General features: G+C 64.4%; 1 protein-coding gene across 14 annotated transcripts in view; it reads right to left on the bottom strand.

Moving 5' to 3' along the window:
- Positions 1–17381, bottom strand: part of RBFOX3 (RNA binding fox-1 homolog 3) — a 138068-nt gene that overhangs the window by 5772 nt on the left and 114915 nt on the right. For 11 of the 14 annotated variants that reach the window (XM_071451444.1, XM_071451452.1, XM_071451445.1 and 8 more), the window contains 5 exons: positions 13587–13923; positions 1927–2178; positions 1292–1429; positions 842–895; positions 257–349 (listed from right to left, as the gene is read on the bottom strand). In XM_071451444.1, the coding sequence (XP_071307545.1) occupies positions 257–349; positions 842–895; positions 1292–1429; positions 1927–2178; positions 13587–13688 (639 nt within the window). In that variant the 5' untranslated portion in view covers positions 13689–13923. The remainder of the gene's footprint in view (positions 1–256; positions 350–841; positions 896–1291; positions 1430–1926; positions 2179–13586; positions 13924–17381) is intronic. The other 3 variants (XM_071451455.1, XM_071451456.1, XM_071451453.1) reach the window with 2 other exon arrangements.

Here is a 17381-nt window from a genome sequence, read left to right as displayed (position 1 = left end):
GGCTGTGGTGGGCATGGGGCTCTGCCAGCCTGGTCTGTACCAGCAGAACGCAGCCCCAGCTGGCACCCAGCTCTCCGTGCAGCCAGGAGGTTCCTCTGGGCCGGACGCTCCTGTGCCAAGCGCCGACCTTCGCGCAGACATGCTCCCACCGTGCCACATTCAGGGACACATGCACAGCCCCCCGGGCGCCCCCCAGCCCGGGCAGGGGACACGCACACGCAGGCATGGCACGGCACTAGCACACTTATCTGAGCACCTCAATCTTCCGGCCCTCTACGATGGTGCCATTCAGCTTCTCCCGTGCCCGGTCGGCATCTGTGCTAGTTTCAAAAGTTACAAACCCAAAACCCTGTGAGCAGAGGAGAAAAGGAGAAAGAAAGAGACAGAGAGAGACAGAGAGAGGGTGTGGGGACAGAAAGAGAGAGGGGGTGAATCAGGAGAGCTGGCGCAGGAGGTGAGGCTGCCACAGTGCAGAGATGAAGAGCCCAGGCTGGGGTCCCCGCAGGGGCCGGGGGTCCCGCTGAGACCCCAGAATCACCCACGAGCTGGGAGAAGAGTCTGGGAGAGGGGCACAGAAAGCAGGGAAGATACAACAGAGACATCCAGACACAGAGGGACACGAGCTGCCCGTGGTGGGACACAGCAAGCCCTCTCCTCCCTCCAGTGCCGGGTGCAGGGACCCGCACCACCTCCCGAGCTGGCACCAACGGGGCACTGCATGCCAGGGTCCCATGGGACAGGAGAGGAGGGGAGAGCAGGTTACAGCACTGCTGGGCAACCTGGCTCCACTGACACCCTCCCCAGGACTGGCTGTATGGTGCTGGCCATGGGCATCACCCACCTTGGAGCCCCGCTCATTGAAAATGATCTCCACGTCCAGGATTTTCCCGAATTGCTGCAAGTGGAGAGAACAGAGGGGTGAGTGCCTGCAAAGCCCCTGGCCCTGCACCCAGAGCTGCTGGCACGGGGCTCTGTGCCAGGGATGGGCAGAGGGCTGCCTTGGGGCCAGACCTGGGCACCCGCAGGGTCATGCAGGGTAAAGCCCTTGTCCCTCCCATGGCTCCCACTCTGACAGGACTTGGGGAGTGTCATCCAAAATTTCATTAATTAACACTGCTCTGAGTCCTAATGAGGGCTGGGAAGGGGACAGTGGAGGTGTACAAGGGCTCTGTGTCACCCCCTGCTCCACGCACAGGGGCTGGGCAGGATGTCCCTTGGGAGGTGACAGTGCCAAGGTCCCGCTGGTGCAGCACTGAGCGGGGCTGGGATGGCTGGAGGGAGCTGTACTCACCCCAAACATTTGCCGCAGGTCGGGGTCCCGGAATCGAAAGGGAATGTTGGAGACGTGTAACCTCTTGGGCTGCTGCTTGTCTGTGTTGTCTGAGGAGTGTAGCTGCTGGCTGTCTGTCTGTGCCGCCTCGTCTGTCTGCTGGGGAGGCACCGCTGCCATCAGCCCCTGTCCCCAGCAGGAGAGTCCCCTGCCCTGTGCCTGCCCCCGGGGACACCCTGCACCCTGTGCTCCCCGCGTTCTGGGCAGCGCCCCACGGGTGTCCCTCCCTCCCGGTGGGGCTGTGGGGATGCTCGGGGTGGGGGTGCAGACGCTGCACTCAGGACCGTGTGGGAGGACTGCAAAGTGCAGAGCTCAGCACCTTGCTGGTGCTGCATTCCAGCGCTGTAATTGCCACCATCTCCTAGAGCAGAGCCAAGTGAGTGGATTATGAGTGATGAGAAATGATGGGGGGCTCTGAAGGGCAGTGATGGATGGCAGGAACACCCAGCCTGGTACCCTGTGGGACTTTGGCCAGGCAGCACCGCTGCCCCAGCACTCCCTGTGCCCCTGGCACTGCCCCAGCCCAACACAGCCCCAGCACCCCCTGTACCCCCAGCACCCCCCGTGCCCCCAGCACAGCCCCAGCCGAGCCTCACCGGTACCGTCTGTGTCCCTGCTATGGACTGCGTGCTGGCGTCGCTGCCCGCCGGCTCGGGGTGGCTCTGTGCTGGTGTGTAGAGGCTCATGGCGTGCTCCGGGACCGTGCTCTGCCCCGAGTAGTCCTGCGTGGGGTGCGGGTGCGGCGGGGCGAACTCTGCGGGGATCCCGTTCTGGGGGGGCGGGGGGTACTGGGCGGGGGGGTAGGGCTGGGCCATCGCGTCCGGCGGGGCCGTGGCGTCCTGGTTACCCTGCCGAGAGAGGGCACCGTGCCCTCAGTGCCGGCACACCGGGACTGCCACTGCCCCGGGATGGCAGCCGGGAGAGGGCACCGTGCCCTCAGTGCCGGCGCACCGGGACTGCCACTGCCCCGGGATGGCAGCCGAGAGAGGGCACCGTGCCCTCAGTGCCGGCGCACCGGGGCCGCCCCTGCCCCGGGATGGGGCTCTGATCTGCACAGCCCCACCCAGCCCCATCCAGCCCACCACCCCCAGCCTCTGGTGTCTCCCTCCAGCCCTGGGCTGTCTCTGTGCTGTGGTGGCTTTGGGGGTCACATTGCCAGCAGCTGAGCCCCATCCTCTCTCTCTCCCGTGCCCTGCCTGCCCATTGTGCTGGGGTTGGGTAGGAGAACAGAGGCCTCCGTGTGGGGTTTAACTCCTGAAGCTGGCACATCCCTCTCCTGGGGAAGGGAGACCTGGTCAGGCCCCATTCTGAGCCCAGCTCAGGGCAAAGCAGAGCCCGGCCAGCAGCATGGTGCAGGGAGCTGCACAGCACCAGCACGGGCTGGGCAGGCTGGGAGGGCTCAGGGAGGGACGCTGACGGCCCCTTGGCAAACACCCGACAGGGATCAATTAACTGCTAAATATTTAATTAGGCCCTTTGCTCTAACGCAGCTGGCCTGGCAGCCTTGGTCAAACGGGGTGAGCTGCACCCACACCAAGGGCCAAGGGGTTTGTGTGGGGCTCCCAGGCAGCGCCTGCTCTGCGCACCCACCCATCCACCTCCTGTCCATCCTCACCACACCCTCGGCCCGTCCCCCTCGCACAGGTGTGCGCTGCACCTGGGCAGGCACGGCCGCAGCCCCCAGGGGCAGTGCCAGGGCCGGGGGGCAGCGCCCGCCGCCCCTCGGATGCTCCACACCGCGCTGCAGCAGCGCCTGGCCTGTGAAACCCATCTGCGGCTCAGCCCGCAGGGATAAGCTCCTCAATTGTGTATGTGACCGATTGATGTCGGGGAGGCACGGTGGGGGTGGCAGGGGGATGCGCTGGCAGCCGCCGTCCCCAGCCCGCGCGGGTGGCAGCAGAGCCCACGGGGACACACGGAGAGCCCGCGGCAGCAGCCCCGCCGCAGATCTGCAAGTCATGCATCGGCAGCACCGCCTGCCCGCGCTGACTCAGCTGCTGGGACGCGCCAGCCCCACGCACCTGCCTGTGTGGGCCGGGGCTGTCAGGCTGCAGAGCCCAGCCCAGGGACGGCCCTGCCCCGGGACGGGCACCGGGAGCTGCCCACGCCACCCCTGCCCACAGCCCAGGTGCTCCTTCCACCTGGCAGGACAGAAGCTGCATCCTGCACTCGCCTGGGTCTCAGCACTCAGCCCTTCTCCAGGGAGCTGACAGACACTGACAGTCACCGTGGTACTGTCCCAGGGCCTGGTGCCTCCCCGGGGCCGTGTGCCCATCCCTCCTGTCTGATCCCGGCACCCTGTGCCCATCCCTCCCTGCCTGCACGGGCAGAACCAGGAGCAGCCCACGTCCCTCCTGCCTGCTCTGCCCTGGATGCACCCTGGCCGTCACTGCAGCCAGGATCAGCCACCAACACGCAGGGACCAGGATGGCAGCAGGGACCGTCCCCCCTGCCAGGCCCTCGTCAGGCTGTCCCAGCAGCCATGTCAGCATCAGTTATTAATTAGGGCTGTCGCAGTGCCTGTCAGCCCGGGCACTATTTCATTCAGGGACCATTAGGCTCCCCTGGTTGCTGCTCATGGCGCTGGAGCTGCGGGTGCTGCAGAGACACAGATCCACAGATCCATGGCTTCCAGCACCTCCTGTCTGCTCCCAGGCCTGGCCACCCCATGGGGACAGAGCTGCTCAGTCAGGGCTGCTGTGGTGAGGGTCCCATGGGAAGGGAACGCTGACAGGTTTGGCTGTGTGCTGCCCATGGACATCACACTGCCCAGTTCACACCCCACGCTGCCCACAGCACTGGAACAGCCCCATCCTGGGGCAGCCCCAAGCACTGAGGGTCCCTCTGCTCCTCCCAGGAGGGGGCTGGAGGGTGTCCCCCTGCACTGAGCGCCCAGGGGGTCCCTGGGACCCACCTCTGCCCCCAGAGAACCCCAGCTCGGGGTGCCTGGCCATGCAGGGAGCCTGTGGCACAGTGCTGGGTGCCAGGGACAGGGCTCTGAGAGACACCCCCTGCTCTGCCAGCACCCAGCCCTCCTGGGGCACGGGGATGCTCCCACACGGTGCTTTACACTTGCAGTCAAAGAAATTCTGGTCCTTAACAGCCCTTGGCCTCATTCAAAACGAGACAGCTCAGTGCCTGAGCCTGGAGCAAAGCTGGCAGCACAGGGGGCACAGCCCTGTGCTCAAACACCACTGCCCCAGGGATGGCACTGCCCAGGCATGTCCCAGAGGCTGGGACAGGGAGCCCAAGTTCCCCTGCCAGGTGTGCCCTGTGCAGTGTCCCCATGTGGTGTCCTCTGCCCCGTGTCCCCTGTGGGTGCCAGGGACAGGGCTCTGAGAGACACTGTGTGTGTCTGAGTGTCCTCTGCCCTGCCCATGGCTCAGCCTTGCACCACCAGCCCTGCGCAGTGGCTGCCGCAGCAGGCAGGGGGTAGATATCATCTTTAGCTGATTAAATGTCCCTCATTAACGAGTTTCTTTAATTAATGAAGTTTTTTTTGTTTGCTCCACTTGCTTCCTCCCCCCACACTCTGCCTCCTCAGCACAATCCAGGCCATTTCCTTTCAAGTCATTTAGCGTGGGGCCGGTTCCTGCCGACGCCGCATTTCGGTGATGGTGCCTGGCAGCTCGGGGCTGACAACGCCGTTTCCCACTTCTGCTCCTTTCTGAGGAAATACCGTGCCAGGAGCCCCCGGATGCAGAGGGTCAGAGCCATCACCTGAGTGGAGAGCCCTGTGCTAAGGATGAGGGATTGCCAGCCACGAGCCCTTACAAAGGGCCACCAAACCTGGGCTGTGACAGCCCGGTGTGACAGTGCTGCCCAGGAGGGCCTGGGCAATCACCTGAGTGCAGAGCCCTGTGCTAAGGATGAGGGATTGCCAGCCATGAGCCCTTACAAAGGGCCACCAAACCTGGGCTGTGACAGGCGTGCTGCCAGCCCGGTGTGACGGTGCCACCCAGGAGGGCCTGGGCTTAGGGGCTGCCCACCAGCATCTGTCCCCTGCTGCTGCCATGGACGTGCCAGCTTCCTCCAGGCCTCATGGCCATCCTGCTGCCTCAGCCTGACCCCAGCCCCATCTCCAGCCCAGGGCAACTCCCACCAGCCAACTCTGCCTGCAGCTGTGCCCTACCTGTGCTGTGCGGTGCTGATGGTGCAGGGGTGGCACAGCACAGCACGGCCTGGTCACAGCATGGCACTGCCCAACCGTGGCATGGCACTGCCAGTCACAGCATGGCACTGCCAGTCACAGCATGGCACGGCCTGGTCATGGCATGGCACTGCTCAATCATGACATGGCACTGCTCAATCATGACATGGCACTGCCAACCACGGCATGGCACTGCCCAGTCACAGCTGACCCTGCTTGGTCACGGCACTATTAGGTCACGGCTCATGCACAGCTGGGTGAAGCCACAGGTGGAGTGCCAGAGCAACAGGAGAGGGAAGGCAGTCCTGTCACTACACACCTGCCCCGGTCCTGTCACTACACACCTGCCCCTGTCCTGTCACTACACACCTGCCCTGGTCCTGTCACTACACACCTGCCCCGGTCCTGTCACTACACACCTGCCCACCCTACCAGCATCCCCTCTGCCCGGGGCTGTCCTGCTCCTCCCACTGGGAGCCAGACACCTGCTGGAGGGAAAGAGGGACCCACAGCACCCACAGGGCCTCAGTAAGCTTATTCTGCAGGCAGGGCAGGGCAGGGCAGGCAGAAAAGACTTGGCTGTGACCTGGAATGGCTCCTGCCTGCTTGCCAATGCCAGGGCACACCTTTGCTACATCGTGAGGGAGCCTGAGGTCACTGCCGAGCACAGGGAAGGGCTCAGCAATTCCAGACGTCTCCTGTGGGGGACCCGCTGTGCCCACCAGCAGGAAACTGGAGCGAGGGACACTGGAGCAGCAGCCAGGGACACCGATGGGGCCAGGAGCCCTCAGAGCCACTGCCCGGGAGCAGGGCGAGTGCACTGTGCTGGGCAGCAGAGACACATTCAAGAGAAGCCCCAGCGGAAGCAGAAGGGTTCTGGCTGGGCAGGAGGGTTCTCTCCCTCACCCTGGGCCATGCAGGCATCCCGTGCCCAGCAGGACTCATCTGTGTGACAGACACAGCTCCCCCTCGGACCCGGCCCTCGCTCATGCTAATGGCTGTCAACACAGAACACAGGCCGTGGAGGGGAGGAAAATTACTCCCTGAAAAGGAACTGACTGATCCCTGTCATTTCTCACAAAACCACTGACCTGTAAATATTTCATTAGCCCCAAAGCTGTGCCATCCATACAAAGCAGTGCCCAGCCTGTGCAGGCTCCTGGCTGCGGGCAGGGGGGTCAGGGAGCCCGGGAGGGACCAGCCCTGCCCACCCAGGGGATGCCAGGAGCTCGTGGTGGGTTCCTTGTGCCCAAAGTGGGGCCACGGTGATCCCACAGAGGGCTGGGAGGGCAGGATGGGGATGGAGCCTGGGGAGGGAGCAGGGAAGGGGTGAGGAGCTGCAGGGACGGGGCAGCAGCTGCTGCACTGAATGTCTCCATCAGCAGAGCACACGGAGGGTGAGAGGCTGGGAATGGCACCTGCCAGGGATGGGAAAGGAGAGCTCCAGCGGGCAGGAGCACCTGAGGGGGAGGAGGAGGAGGAGGAGCAGCGGGGGGAGGCAGAGCAGCCCGTTGGCATGGCGAACACCATTTTTCTGGGCTGGCACACATTTCCCGCACTCTGCATCCCCCTGCCCTGCTCCTGCCCTTGGTGCCCTGGGCTCCAGCTCACAGACGCTGCTGTCCCTCTGCCCTGGCAGCCTGGGGAGGACAGGCAGGGCCATGGGACATCCAGGAGTGGCAATGGCACAGGACACTGGGCACACAGCAGCACGCGTGTCCCTGTCACCTCGGCACGGGCAGAAGGGGCACGGTCCGGCCCCGGCTCCCGGCTCTGCCAGCTGGAAACTTCGGAGCTGAGGCTTCATGAAATATTCATGAAGTAAATGGTGCAATTTCATCTGCATTCAGCCAACTTCATGTATATTTCAGAGTATTATGAAATGATAATGTTGTGTAACCAAGGCGAGCCGGGGGTGCCGGGGGGGCTCCCGGCCACCCCCGCCCGCACGGCCGGCGGCTCCCGGCACCGGACGGACCGACGGACACGGCAGCGCCGGGCACGGCGCGGGACGAGCGGAGCCCAGGGATGCTCAGCCCTCTGGCTCCCCCCTGCCACAGCCCGGCACTGCCCCGGCAGCTCCCGGAACGATGCCAGCGCTGCCAGGGCGCACCCGCGGGAACCCGCGGTGGCATCCCCGGCACGGCTCTGCCCCCAGGCACGCCGAGGCTGGCATGGCGCTCAGGCTGGGGTTCCCAGCAGTGCTCGCTCCCCAGCGGCCGCCAGAAGGCTGTGACAGGCGGCACAAGAGGCACCAGCCAGGCTGCAGAGCCCAGGGGTGGGCTGGAGGTAACCGAGCACCGCCAGCACCTCCGGAGCTCCGCAGGCAGCAGTGCCAGACGCAGAGACCCACACACGGCATGGCTCAGTGGTGAGCACTCTGCTGCTCCAATGGGCCTGGGGGCAGCTCCCGTGTCCCCCTGGACAGGGCTGCGGCTCCAGAACCCTCCCGTGGAGCTGCCAGAGCCCAGCTGCACGCAGACCTGCGAGCAGGGACATCAATGGCCACATGCCCTGGCCCCACACCTCCACAGCCCAGAGCAGCTCCCCTGCCAGCCCCGCACCTGCCCCACAGGGCTGCAGGAACCCAGCTGAACGCTGGTCCTGCACCTGCAGAGCCCTCACAACGCAGAGCACAGGCACTGACCCTGTCACTGTCACTCCCTGTCACCGTGCTGGGCTCTGGCACAGCTGCGTGTGGCACCTGCCGGCCCAGTGTGGGCACTGGTGGCACCACGGACCTGTGCGTGTGCCTGGACAGTGCTTGCACGCAGCCCTCTCTAATAGGCAGCCAGGAGCATAATTTTTCCTCTAATTACATATTCAGCACTTCTGAGAAAATGAGATTTTGGTAATTCAATTGGACTGAGAAGCAGCGCTATAATAAAATGAAATTTGTAACAATCGTGCAGTTAAATTAGTTAAATGGAGAGGAAGGAGCTGTGGAAAATTGACCCCTCGATCTCCTAAAGACTAATCAGACATTTGAACCGGGCTGTGCTAACAGAACCCCCGGGGTGTGCGGCACAGAGCCAGGGGAAAGCGGAGATGCCCCGAGGGAAGGGCTGGGAACAGCCGCGTGTGTCACCTGGTGGGACAGCAGAGGGGACATCAGACGGGACATCCCTGCTCCTGGGGCTGGGAACAGCCGCGTGTGTCACCTGGTGGTGTCAGAGGGGACATCAGACGGGACATCCCTGCTCCTGGGGCTGGAACAGCCGCGTGTGTCACCTGGTGGTGTCAGAGGGGACATCCCTCTGGGGTCCCTGCTCGGGTCTGGGATGGGATGGCTTTGGCAGGGAGTGTGCCAGGCATGGTGCTGGGACCATGCCCTCTATGGCACTGCCACTGCCAGGGCCTGGCCACTGGCTCCTTGCATTGGCCACTGTCCCCAGCAGCTCCTGGACACGCACCATGGCCCTGCTGGGGGTGCAGGGGTCCCTTTCTGCCAGAGGGGACCACAAGGACATGGGCACACAGACAGGGATGGCACCCAGTGCCAGGCAGGTGGGGAGAGAGGCCTCCCGTGGGCTGGAGGGCTCTGCAGCAGGTACAACGTAATTAGCCTCAATATTTATCTTGTTGTTCGTCTTTCCTGTTTTTTCTTGTAAAAGAAAAGGAGGAAAAGACGAGTTTCTCATTTGCAAGTTAATTAGTCTAATTACCTCTAATTAAGGCTCCCCACACAATGCAGATCACAAATAAGCTGCCACTGTCGCCTGCTCCCACTCCTTTCTCCCCAGTTTTGATTTTCCACGGGAGCCGTTTGAAGGCTGTGCTGAGGACGCGGGTGCGGATCCTGGCTGGGCACACGGGGCAGGTGTGGAACGTGGGGACAGCCCTGACCCCTGGCAGGCAGTGCCCACAGCGCTGCGGTGCCCACCACAAACCCTGCCCTGCTCCGGGAGTGAGGGGCACAGCGCTCACGCTGCTCCCTCCTGGCCCCTGGAATGCCACGGGAGGTGGTGCAGCTTAAAGCCCTGCCAGGGCTGCCCATGGGCACTGGAGGGGTGAATCCTGCAGCTCCCAGAGCTCCCAGCCCAGGTTCCCAGCCCAGAGCTCCCAGCCTGCTCAATGGCACTGTCACATCACTGGGTCAGTGGCCATGGCATGGCCAGGACTGCACAGCCCCTGAGCACACGCTGCTGGGCTCACACCAGCACTGGAAGATCCACCTCCTTCCTTGGATATTCAGTTCTCCTGTGCCCAGCCACCCTTCCCAGCCTTCCCGACACTGGCACAGCTCCCCACACCTGCCTACAAAAACCAGCAGCACTGGAGTGACCAACGCCCTTCCTGGAGGGGCTGCAGCGCCCCTTGGTGCCCCTGGCTCCTCCATGGCTGCCCACCATGCCACAGACACAGTGCCCCCACGCAGGAGCCCCTACGCCCGTGGGGACAGCGGCCGGGCAGCCAGGGGACCCTGGAGCTCCTGGAGGTGCCCAGCTGCAGCATCCAGCGCCCTGCCCAGCCCTGGCTGCGCAGAAAACCACGCTCCAAAGCTCCTTGCTGGGCGGGTGGTGGCCCCTGAGCGGGGGCAGCCCCAGGGCCAGGGTGGTGCAGCTGTGGGACTGGTGGGGGTGGCCTGCACCCGCTCTCCTAATTAGCCTTTCTTTGTTACACCCCCCCTGCAACTGCATGTGATGCTTTAAAGAATGACAGATACTAAATCTAATTTAATCTACTCATTCACCCATCACTATAGCATAAAAATAGGAATATACCTATAAAAAGAGCATTGCCAGGCAGTGTGGGCCAAAATCACAGCTATTGTGGGAAAAGCAGCTTTGCAAAGCTAAAATTAATGTCAGTGTTTTCAGTATGAAAGAACCCGAAGCAGAAAACATGTTTTGGGGGCTCTAAGGCCTGTGCTCACAGGGCAGGGCAGCTGGCACGGCCTGGCCAGAGCCAGGAGCTGCCGTGCTGGGTCTCACAGCCCTGCGAGGCACGGCCAGGGGGAGAAACCCGGTTTGAAACGAGCCCGCTGCTGCAAACCGCCCGGAATAGACCTGCTCCCTAAAAATACAGCACGCTAAACTTGGCAGCAGCCCTTTTGGAAAGGAATTTTCCAAGCAGGATTTGCAGAGGCTGTTTCCCGGCGCTGCTCAGCCAAGTCTCCTGTGCGGGGTGTGACTGTGAGCAGGGGATGTTCCCGGCCAGGAGCACCCCAGGGGCAGCACTGCAGCGGCCCCAGCACACCTGGATGTCGGCCTGGGCTGGGCTCACACCTGCACATGGCTGCAGCAGGGCCGTGCAGGGCTCAGCACTGATGCCCAGGGGCTGCTCTGGGTCAGCCCCGAGCCCTGTCCTGCAGCAGTCACTGCTCACAACAGCAGAGATGTGTTACTGATTCCTCTGTTAACAAAACAAAGCCACCAAAGTGTCCTTCCACACCCAGCCCCTCACTGAGCCAGAGCCAAATGTCCCTGCCAAGCCCCACGGAAGGATGCAGCATTCCCTCCCTCTGGCCCAGGCTGCTCTGCTGCAGACATGCACCCACCCTCCCCTGCCCTCCAGCCCTCCAGCCCTCCAGTCCTCCAGAGCTCCTGCTCCTGGAGCAGGGCAGTGCCAGGGGCACTTCCTGGGCACCGTGTGGCTGCATAATACCAGCCCAGAATACCATGGACCCCCAGCTCCTGCAGCCGGGGGCCAGGGTGGCCACACGGGGGAAATGGAGCAGAGAGAGCTGAGAGGCACCCACAGCTCCTGCAAGAGCCACTGGCACTGCTGAGCCCTCCCTGGTGCTGGAAGAACCGAAGTTTTGCTGAGAGCTTCATTACTTGGTCATTCCTTCAAATCCCAACCCAGCTGCAAACGCTGGGGCTGGGAGCTACGGAACATCCTCAGGAAGCACCCCAGCCACAGGCTCCTGGCAGGGAGAGCAATGTCTGCAGGGCATGAGGGCAGTGCCTGCGTGCAGACCCTGGGCATTACCCTGCTCTTGACTGACTGGGCAGCCCCAGGCTCAGTCCTGGTCACTGGCTCAGGCACCATCATGGGACACCTCCTTACAAACCCATAAAGGGCTTGGACAGGGACCTGTAGCCCAGGGGGTCACAACCAAGTCCCCCCAGCGCCCACGGCACAGCCAGCTCAGGGAAAGTCGGGTGAACCCTCTCAGGTGCACAGAGGTGAGCCAGGCCAGCTGGCAGAGCCGCTCTGGGGTGGGCATGTGCCACAGGCAGAAGCAGCATCGCTCCCTGTGTGCCCCTGGGGTGCAGGTGGCACAGGAGGGCAGCCTAAAACCCAGAGCAAACTCAGAGCTAAAGCAGGTGCCAGGCACACCAACTGAGGGCCCATCAGCCGTGCATGGCCCATGCTCCTGCCCCACCTGATGGCCTCCAGTGGTGTCCCCGTCCCTGACACCTTGCTGTGACACACATTGGGAACACCTGTCCCCAGGTGCTGGGTGCAGAACCTCAGCACAGCATAAACCCCAGGAAGGGGACGGAGATTTTCACCTCCACCGTGCTCATCAGCCGGGTGAAAATCCAACTCCAAATCCTGTAATAAAACCCTCCTCCTGGCTTGCAAGTCCAGAGCTGCTGCCAAGGAGCAGGAGGCTTCTGGGAGAGCAGGGAGGAAGAGATGCAGAACACCACGGTCAGAGCAAACCAGGCAGGGTGAGGGGGAACCGGGAGCTGCCAGGGGCAGAGCTGCACACCCAGGAAAGTTGCTGCCTCCCAGGGACCTGCAGCTCTGCTTTCCCAGCCCTGCAGGCACTGGGAGCACCCCTTGGGCCGTGCTGTCACCGCCACTGCTGCCAGACCCAGGCCAAGCCCTGCCAGAGTGCTCCACAGGGCAAGAGACAGCACAGCTGAGCCCCTCGTGTGGCCAGGGACAGACAGGGGGATCCCAGCTGGAGAGGGACATCCCCCATGCTGCACACAGGCCCTGGGCCCTGTGCTGCCACTCCAAAGCATCCTTGAGCTCCCTTCCTGGGGACACAAACCATCCCCAGGGCGGGTGGGGGTTCAGGGACAGGGTTGCTCAGTGTCAGATGTGCAGCGGCCACCGGGAGCTCAGTGCAGCTTTGGGAAGGGTGAAATCCAGCGCAGCCTTGGCTGTCCCCGGGCTCTGGGTGCAATAAATCACGGGCCTGCCTCGGCAGCCCTGCCGCAGCCCCTGCACACCCCTGCCCACAGCCAGCACCAGCCTCCAGCACGGGAGAGAGACCCGGGCCTCGCCATCCCCACCACCCCTGGCCACGCTCGGGCCACGACCCCGCTCGGACACCGGCCACGGACACCCCGAGGGACCCAGCACTCCTCAGCCTCCTCACTGGGGTGAGGCCTCGTTGGCACCCGCGTGCCCGTCCTCGCCGCCGGGTGAACCGCGCCGGCCGCGCCAAGTGCAGCGAGGATGCCATGAATTTTTAAACTCCTGAAAGCACAAATGGAGCGGTTTGCCTGGCTGGCAGACGGGATTTCCGACGCAGCACAGAGGCATTTGAGGAAGATGCTGCCTCTCCCAAGCCGCGCTTCCCCTGGGATGGTGGGCCCAGAGACCCGGCAGTCGGGGTCCAGCACAGGAACCAGGGCAGCCCTGCGGGACAGCGAAACCTCGGCCCAGCTGAAGGACCCAACTGACGACCTCAGCAGCCTCCGTTTGGGCTGGCAAACCCAAGCCTGGCACCCGCCTGGCACCACGTGCCCCCAGTCCCTCTGCAGCACCTCCAGCGACAGCGGGACAGCCCCACGCCCGGCTGTGGGCACGCACACACGGCGCACACACGTGTGCACACACGAGCTCATCACCTTCGCTTCTGCTCAGGCCACACAGGAGCCTCGTTCCTCACCCGAGCATCCATCATCGCCGAGCGGCAGCAGCGCCGAGGCGGGGAGCGCTGGAGCCGCGCCGGCGGCTCTGCCTCGCCTGCCGCACTGCCCGCCCGCTGCCCCGGCCCTGCTCCCGCCGCCGCGCCGGGGAAACCGGAGAAATCCCGAAAGCTGCGGCCGAGCCGCCAACAGCACCCCCGGCTGCCGCGGGGCCGGAGCGGGGAGGCTGCGAGGATGCTGCCAAGCTCTTACCCTCTGCCCAGAGGGAAGCAGCCAGAAACACGTGCGAACCGGAAAGCAAAAAAATCCCCTGGAGAGGGTGGCTTACCTGTTGGAGGTAGAGGAAGGCTGGAGGACAGGGGAGAGAGTGAGGAAGCATGCCTGAGTTGGAGACAAGGAGGCAGCCCGAGTTAGCCATGGAGCACAGCATGTGTCGACAGGTAGCCGTGGAGCTGCTCGCGGGTCCGTCCTCTTCCGCACACCGCTATCCACCGCTATCCTCGTCTTCCCGGCTGGCCCCTCGGGCTCTCCCCTGCTCGCCGTCCCTCCCGACCCCTCGGCGCTAGTTAGGAGGGTTCATCTGCGGCAGGCCGGCCGCGCCGCCGCCGGAGCAGCGCCTGGCTCTTCACTTCGGGGCCATTAGACACTGGCACTGAGCGCACGGTCTGCAAAGGGTGTGCGTGAGCCAGAGCGGAGCGGGAGAGAAAGGAAGGGGAGGAGGAAGGAGAGAGGGCTCGGGAGCGAAATAAAAGGGGTGGGAGTTGGAGGAGGAGGGGGAGTCCCCTGTGCATTCAGACATCAAACAGAGCTCTGTATAAAATGAAGAGAATCCGTAATGACATGAGAACAGCTGATCCCGCACTTAACCCCTCCGCCGCCGCCGCCTTGCAGATGGCTTCCCCGCCGCCCCCGCCGCCCCGGCCGCACGCTGGGGAGGCAGCCGGGCAGCATGGGCCGGGCGGGCAGAGCCGGCCCCGCTCCCGGGCAGGAAGGCTCTTACCGGCAGTTCCGGTGCTGCAGCCGGTGCCGCGGAGCCGTTCGGTGCGGGCAGCGGCGGCGGCGGCGGCGGGGCTGCCGGGGATCCCCCGTGCGCACCCCGCCCGCCGCACACGTGCGCACCGCCACGCTCCCGTGCGAGCCGCCGGCAGCCCCAGCTCCGCCTCCCCGGGGCCACCGGCCCCGCACGGTCCCGCACGGCCCCGCAGCCGCGGGCGGCCCGCAGCGTGCCCTGCCCGACCGGCCGCACCTCACCGCTGCCCGCATGGCCGGGCGCCACTGCTCAGCCCTGCCAAGGTGTGGGAGCCCAGGCAGGGCCCCGTGAGCCCCCACTGCCTGCCCGTCCCCTGGCACGGAGGGCTGCGGGGACCCCTGCCCCTTGGGTGACATGGGGACCACTGCCCCTTGGGTGACATGGGGACCCCTGCCCCATGGGGTGACACAGGGACCCCTGCCCCATGGGGTGACAAAGGGACCCCTGCCCCTTGGGGTGACATGGGAACCACTGCCCCTTGGGGTGACATCAGGGGGCCCTGCCCCTTGGAGTGACATGAGGGGGCCCTGCCCCCTGAGGGGACCCCTGCCCCTTGGGTGACATGGGACCCCTGCCTCTTGGGTGACATGGGGGCCCTGCCCCTTGGGGTGACATGGGGCCTGGCCCCCTGGCACTGCTTCCCTGCACTCCCCAGAGCCATGGGGACCCTCTGCCCCAAGATCCGCCCGCCGGTGGGCAGAGGTCAGCCCCGGCAGGGCTCCAGAGGTGCTCTGGCGTTTCCAAGGGCCCTGCGGTGCTGCCAGCAGCCCTGACGCATCCACACCACCCTGGCGGCTGTCACAGCTGCCATGGCAATATTCTATGTGCCAGTGCCCGCGAGGGACAGCTGGGTGTGCTCGCTCGGGTCCCGTCCCAGCCCGGCCCCGCTGCAGCCCCGGCGCTGCCGCGGTCCCTCCCTGGTGCCCAGGGCTCGGCAGCGCCGTGCCCAGCTCCGGAGCCACGGCAGCGCCCAGGCTGCCAGGCTGGCATTGTGCTGGGGCATGTAGGAAACGAAACCTGGGCTCGGCTCGGCTTCCGTCTCGGCCAAATGTGATGCACAAAGGCAGGGCTGTGCCAGCAGCTGCTGATGCTCCGTCTCCAGCACACGACCAGCCGTTCGGAGCTGGGATTTTCCACAGTATCCCCAGGCACAGTGACATGCTGCAGTGTCCTGGTACACTCGCAGTGTTCCGGCTCCTGCTGCAGACACTCCAGAGCAGCAGCGTGTGGCACGGCCGGGGCACAGGGAGAACCTGCTGCAAGCAGCTCTGCAAGAGCCATCCTGAGAAAGAGGTGTGTGGGGCCAAGGGGTCCAGAGACTGCACTCCAAGGGGACTGCAGGGACCCAGACTGGGGAGGGGATGCCAGGCCCGGGGGAGGCTTTGTCACCACCACCACCTGGTGGTACCGGGCGCCAAAAAGGTCCAGCAGTGACATCTGCTGCCAACGGCATCCCCAGGCACTGCTCCCTGTGGGTGCCCACCACAGCTGCTCCCCCGCCAGCTCCAAGGACCAGGACAGATGCAGTGGCCGCGTTGGCACACTGTGGTGCTCAGACCCCACTCTCCTGCCGGTGTCCAGCTTCCCTTCCCTCCCACGCCATGCCCCAGGGCCCTGCCCTCTGTGCACTCCAGCACCCGGGGAAGGACGTGGGACAGCTCTGAAAGGACAAGTGTGCACATCCCTGCACAGCCCTTGGTGCAGCTGAGGGCAGAGGGGTTCCCCCAGGAACCGCACACACCACACAGACCCTGTGCAGGGCAGGGCCACCCCCAGCAGGCAGCTCCAAAGGCCCTGGGCCGCTCTGGCTCCACGGCAGCTCTGGAGGTGACAACGGCAGGGCACTGCCTGGCACAGTGGCCTTGCGGTGCCCAACCGAGCGCACCACGTGAGGCAGGGACGGCTCCAGGATGAGGTAATCTGCCCATCCTCCCCCGCGCCGCTCCGGCCAGGGTGACTCAAAGGCATTCCTGGCCGTGCTGGCACTGCCCTGAGCCAGCAGCGAAATGGGCACAGCTCTGGGAGCTGAGGAGAGCTGGAGTCTCCTCTCTCCCTTCTCCTGCCATCCCCAAGGTGTGCCTGGCCGCAGAGATGTCCCTCTGCAGCGGGGAGCCCTGGGGACACTGACGGGCAGGGTGACCCCGAGCCCCCAGTCGGCTCCAGTGGGATCGCCCTGCTGGCACCACTGGCTGGGTTCCCTCGCCCTGCTGCTCTCGGTGCTGCCGTGCCAGCCAGCAGCACCGGGGCTGGCACCAGGGCCGTGCCCTGCCCGCAGAGCCGCAGCCCCCGAGGAGCCCCTCCGAAACTGAAGCCTCCTGGAAGGAAAGTTTATTTATCTGTTTAATTAAGATGTGTTCACCAGGCGCACAGACCCCATTCCATCTGTCTCACTTACAGCCGTGTCCCAGTAAAATTAAACCTAATAAATATCAGCAGAGGGAAAGCAAAGGGCACGTGTGAGATATACGATCAAAGGCTGAAGTTGCACAGGGCTGCAGTTCTCAGCACATCTCTCTGCCCTTCGGGGCCGGGCTGGCACTGAGCTCCCCCGCTCAGGATGGGGCTGCCTTTCCTTCAAATCAGCACAATTCCCAATTTTTTATTTCTTTTAAACGAACTCTTCAGGGCTCCTTGGGTTTGTTTTCTGGAAGAGGGAGAACAACATGGCACTGGGACAGGAGTGGTCTTGGCCACTGTTGCGGTGCTGGGGCCAGGGGACAGAGCCTGCACTGGGAGCACTGGTGGGCATGCACCCCCAAACCCCTGAGGGAGCTTGCCAGGGACAGCACAGCCCTGCCCTGGCTGCTCCAGGCACCGGGCTGGACCTGCTGCACCGTGCAGAGCTGCTGGGAGGTGCCCGAGGCAGCCAGCGCGGCGCCATCCTCTCCTTGGGAAACGGCAGAAAAGCTCAGGCCTCCTCCAAGGGACACCCTGGGACATCTGGGAGCTGCATCCACGAGGAACGAGGCCCAGGGGTCTGCCTGGAGCCCCCAGCCCCACTGAACACAGCCGTGGCACATCAGGTGCCAAGGCCCTGCACGGGCTGCACCAGCCCTGGGCACCTGTCAGAGCTGCTGCCAGCCCAGCTCCATG

Source organism: Agelaius tricolor, unplaced genomic scaffold, assembly GCF_023055355.1.
Source record: "Agelaius tricolor isolate 1412-34295 unplaced genomic scaffold, bAgeTri1.0.p SCAF_32, whole genome shotgun sequence".
Lineage (NCBI taxonomy): Eukaryota > Metazoa > Chordata > Aves > Passeriformes > Icteridae > Agelaius > Agelaius tricolor.
This window is presented reverse-complemented; position numbering and strand designations above follow the sequence as displayed.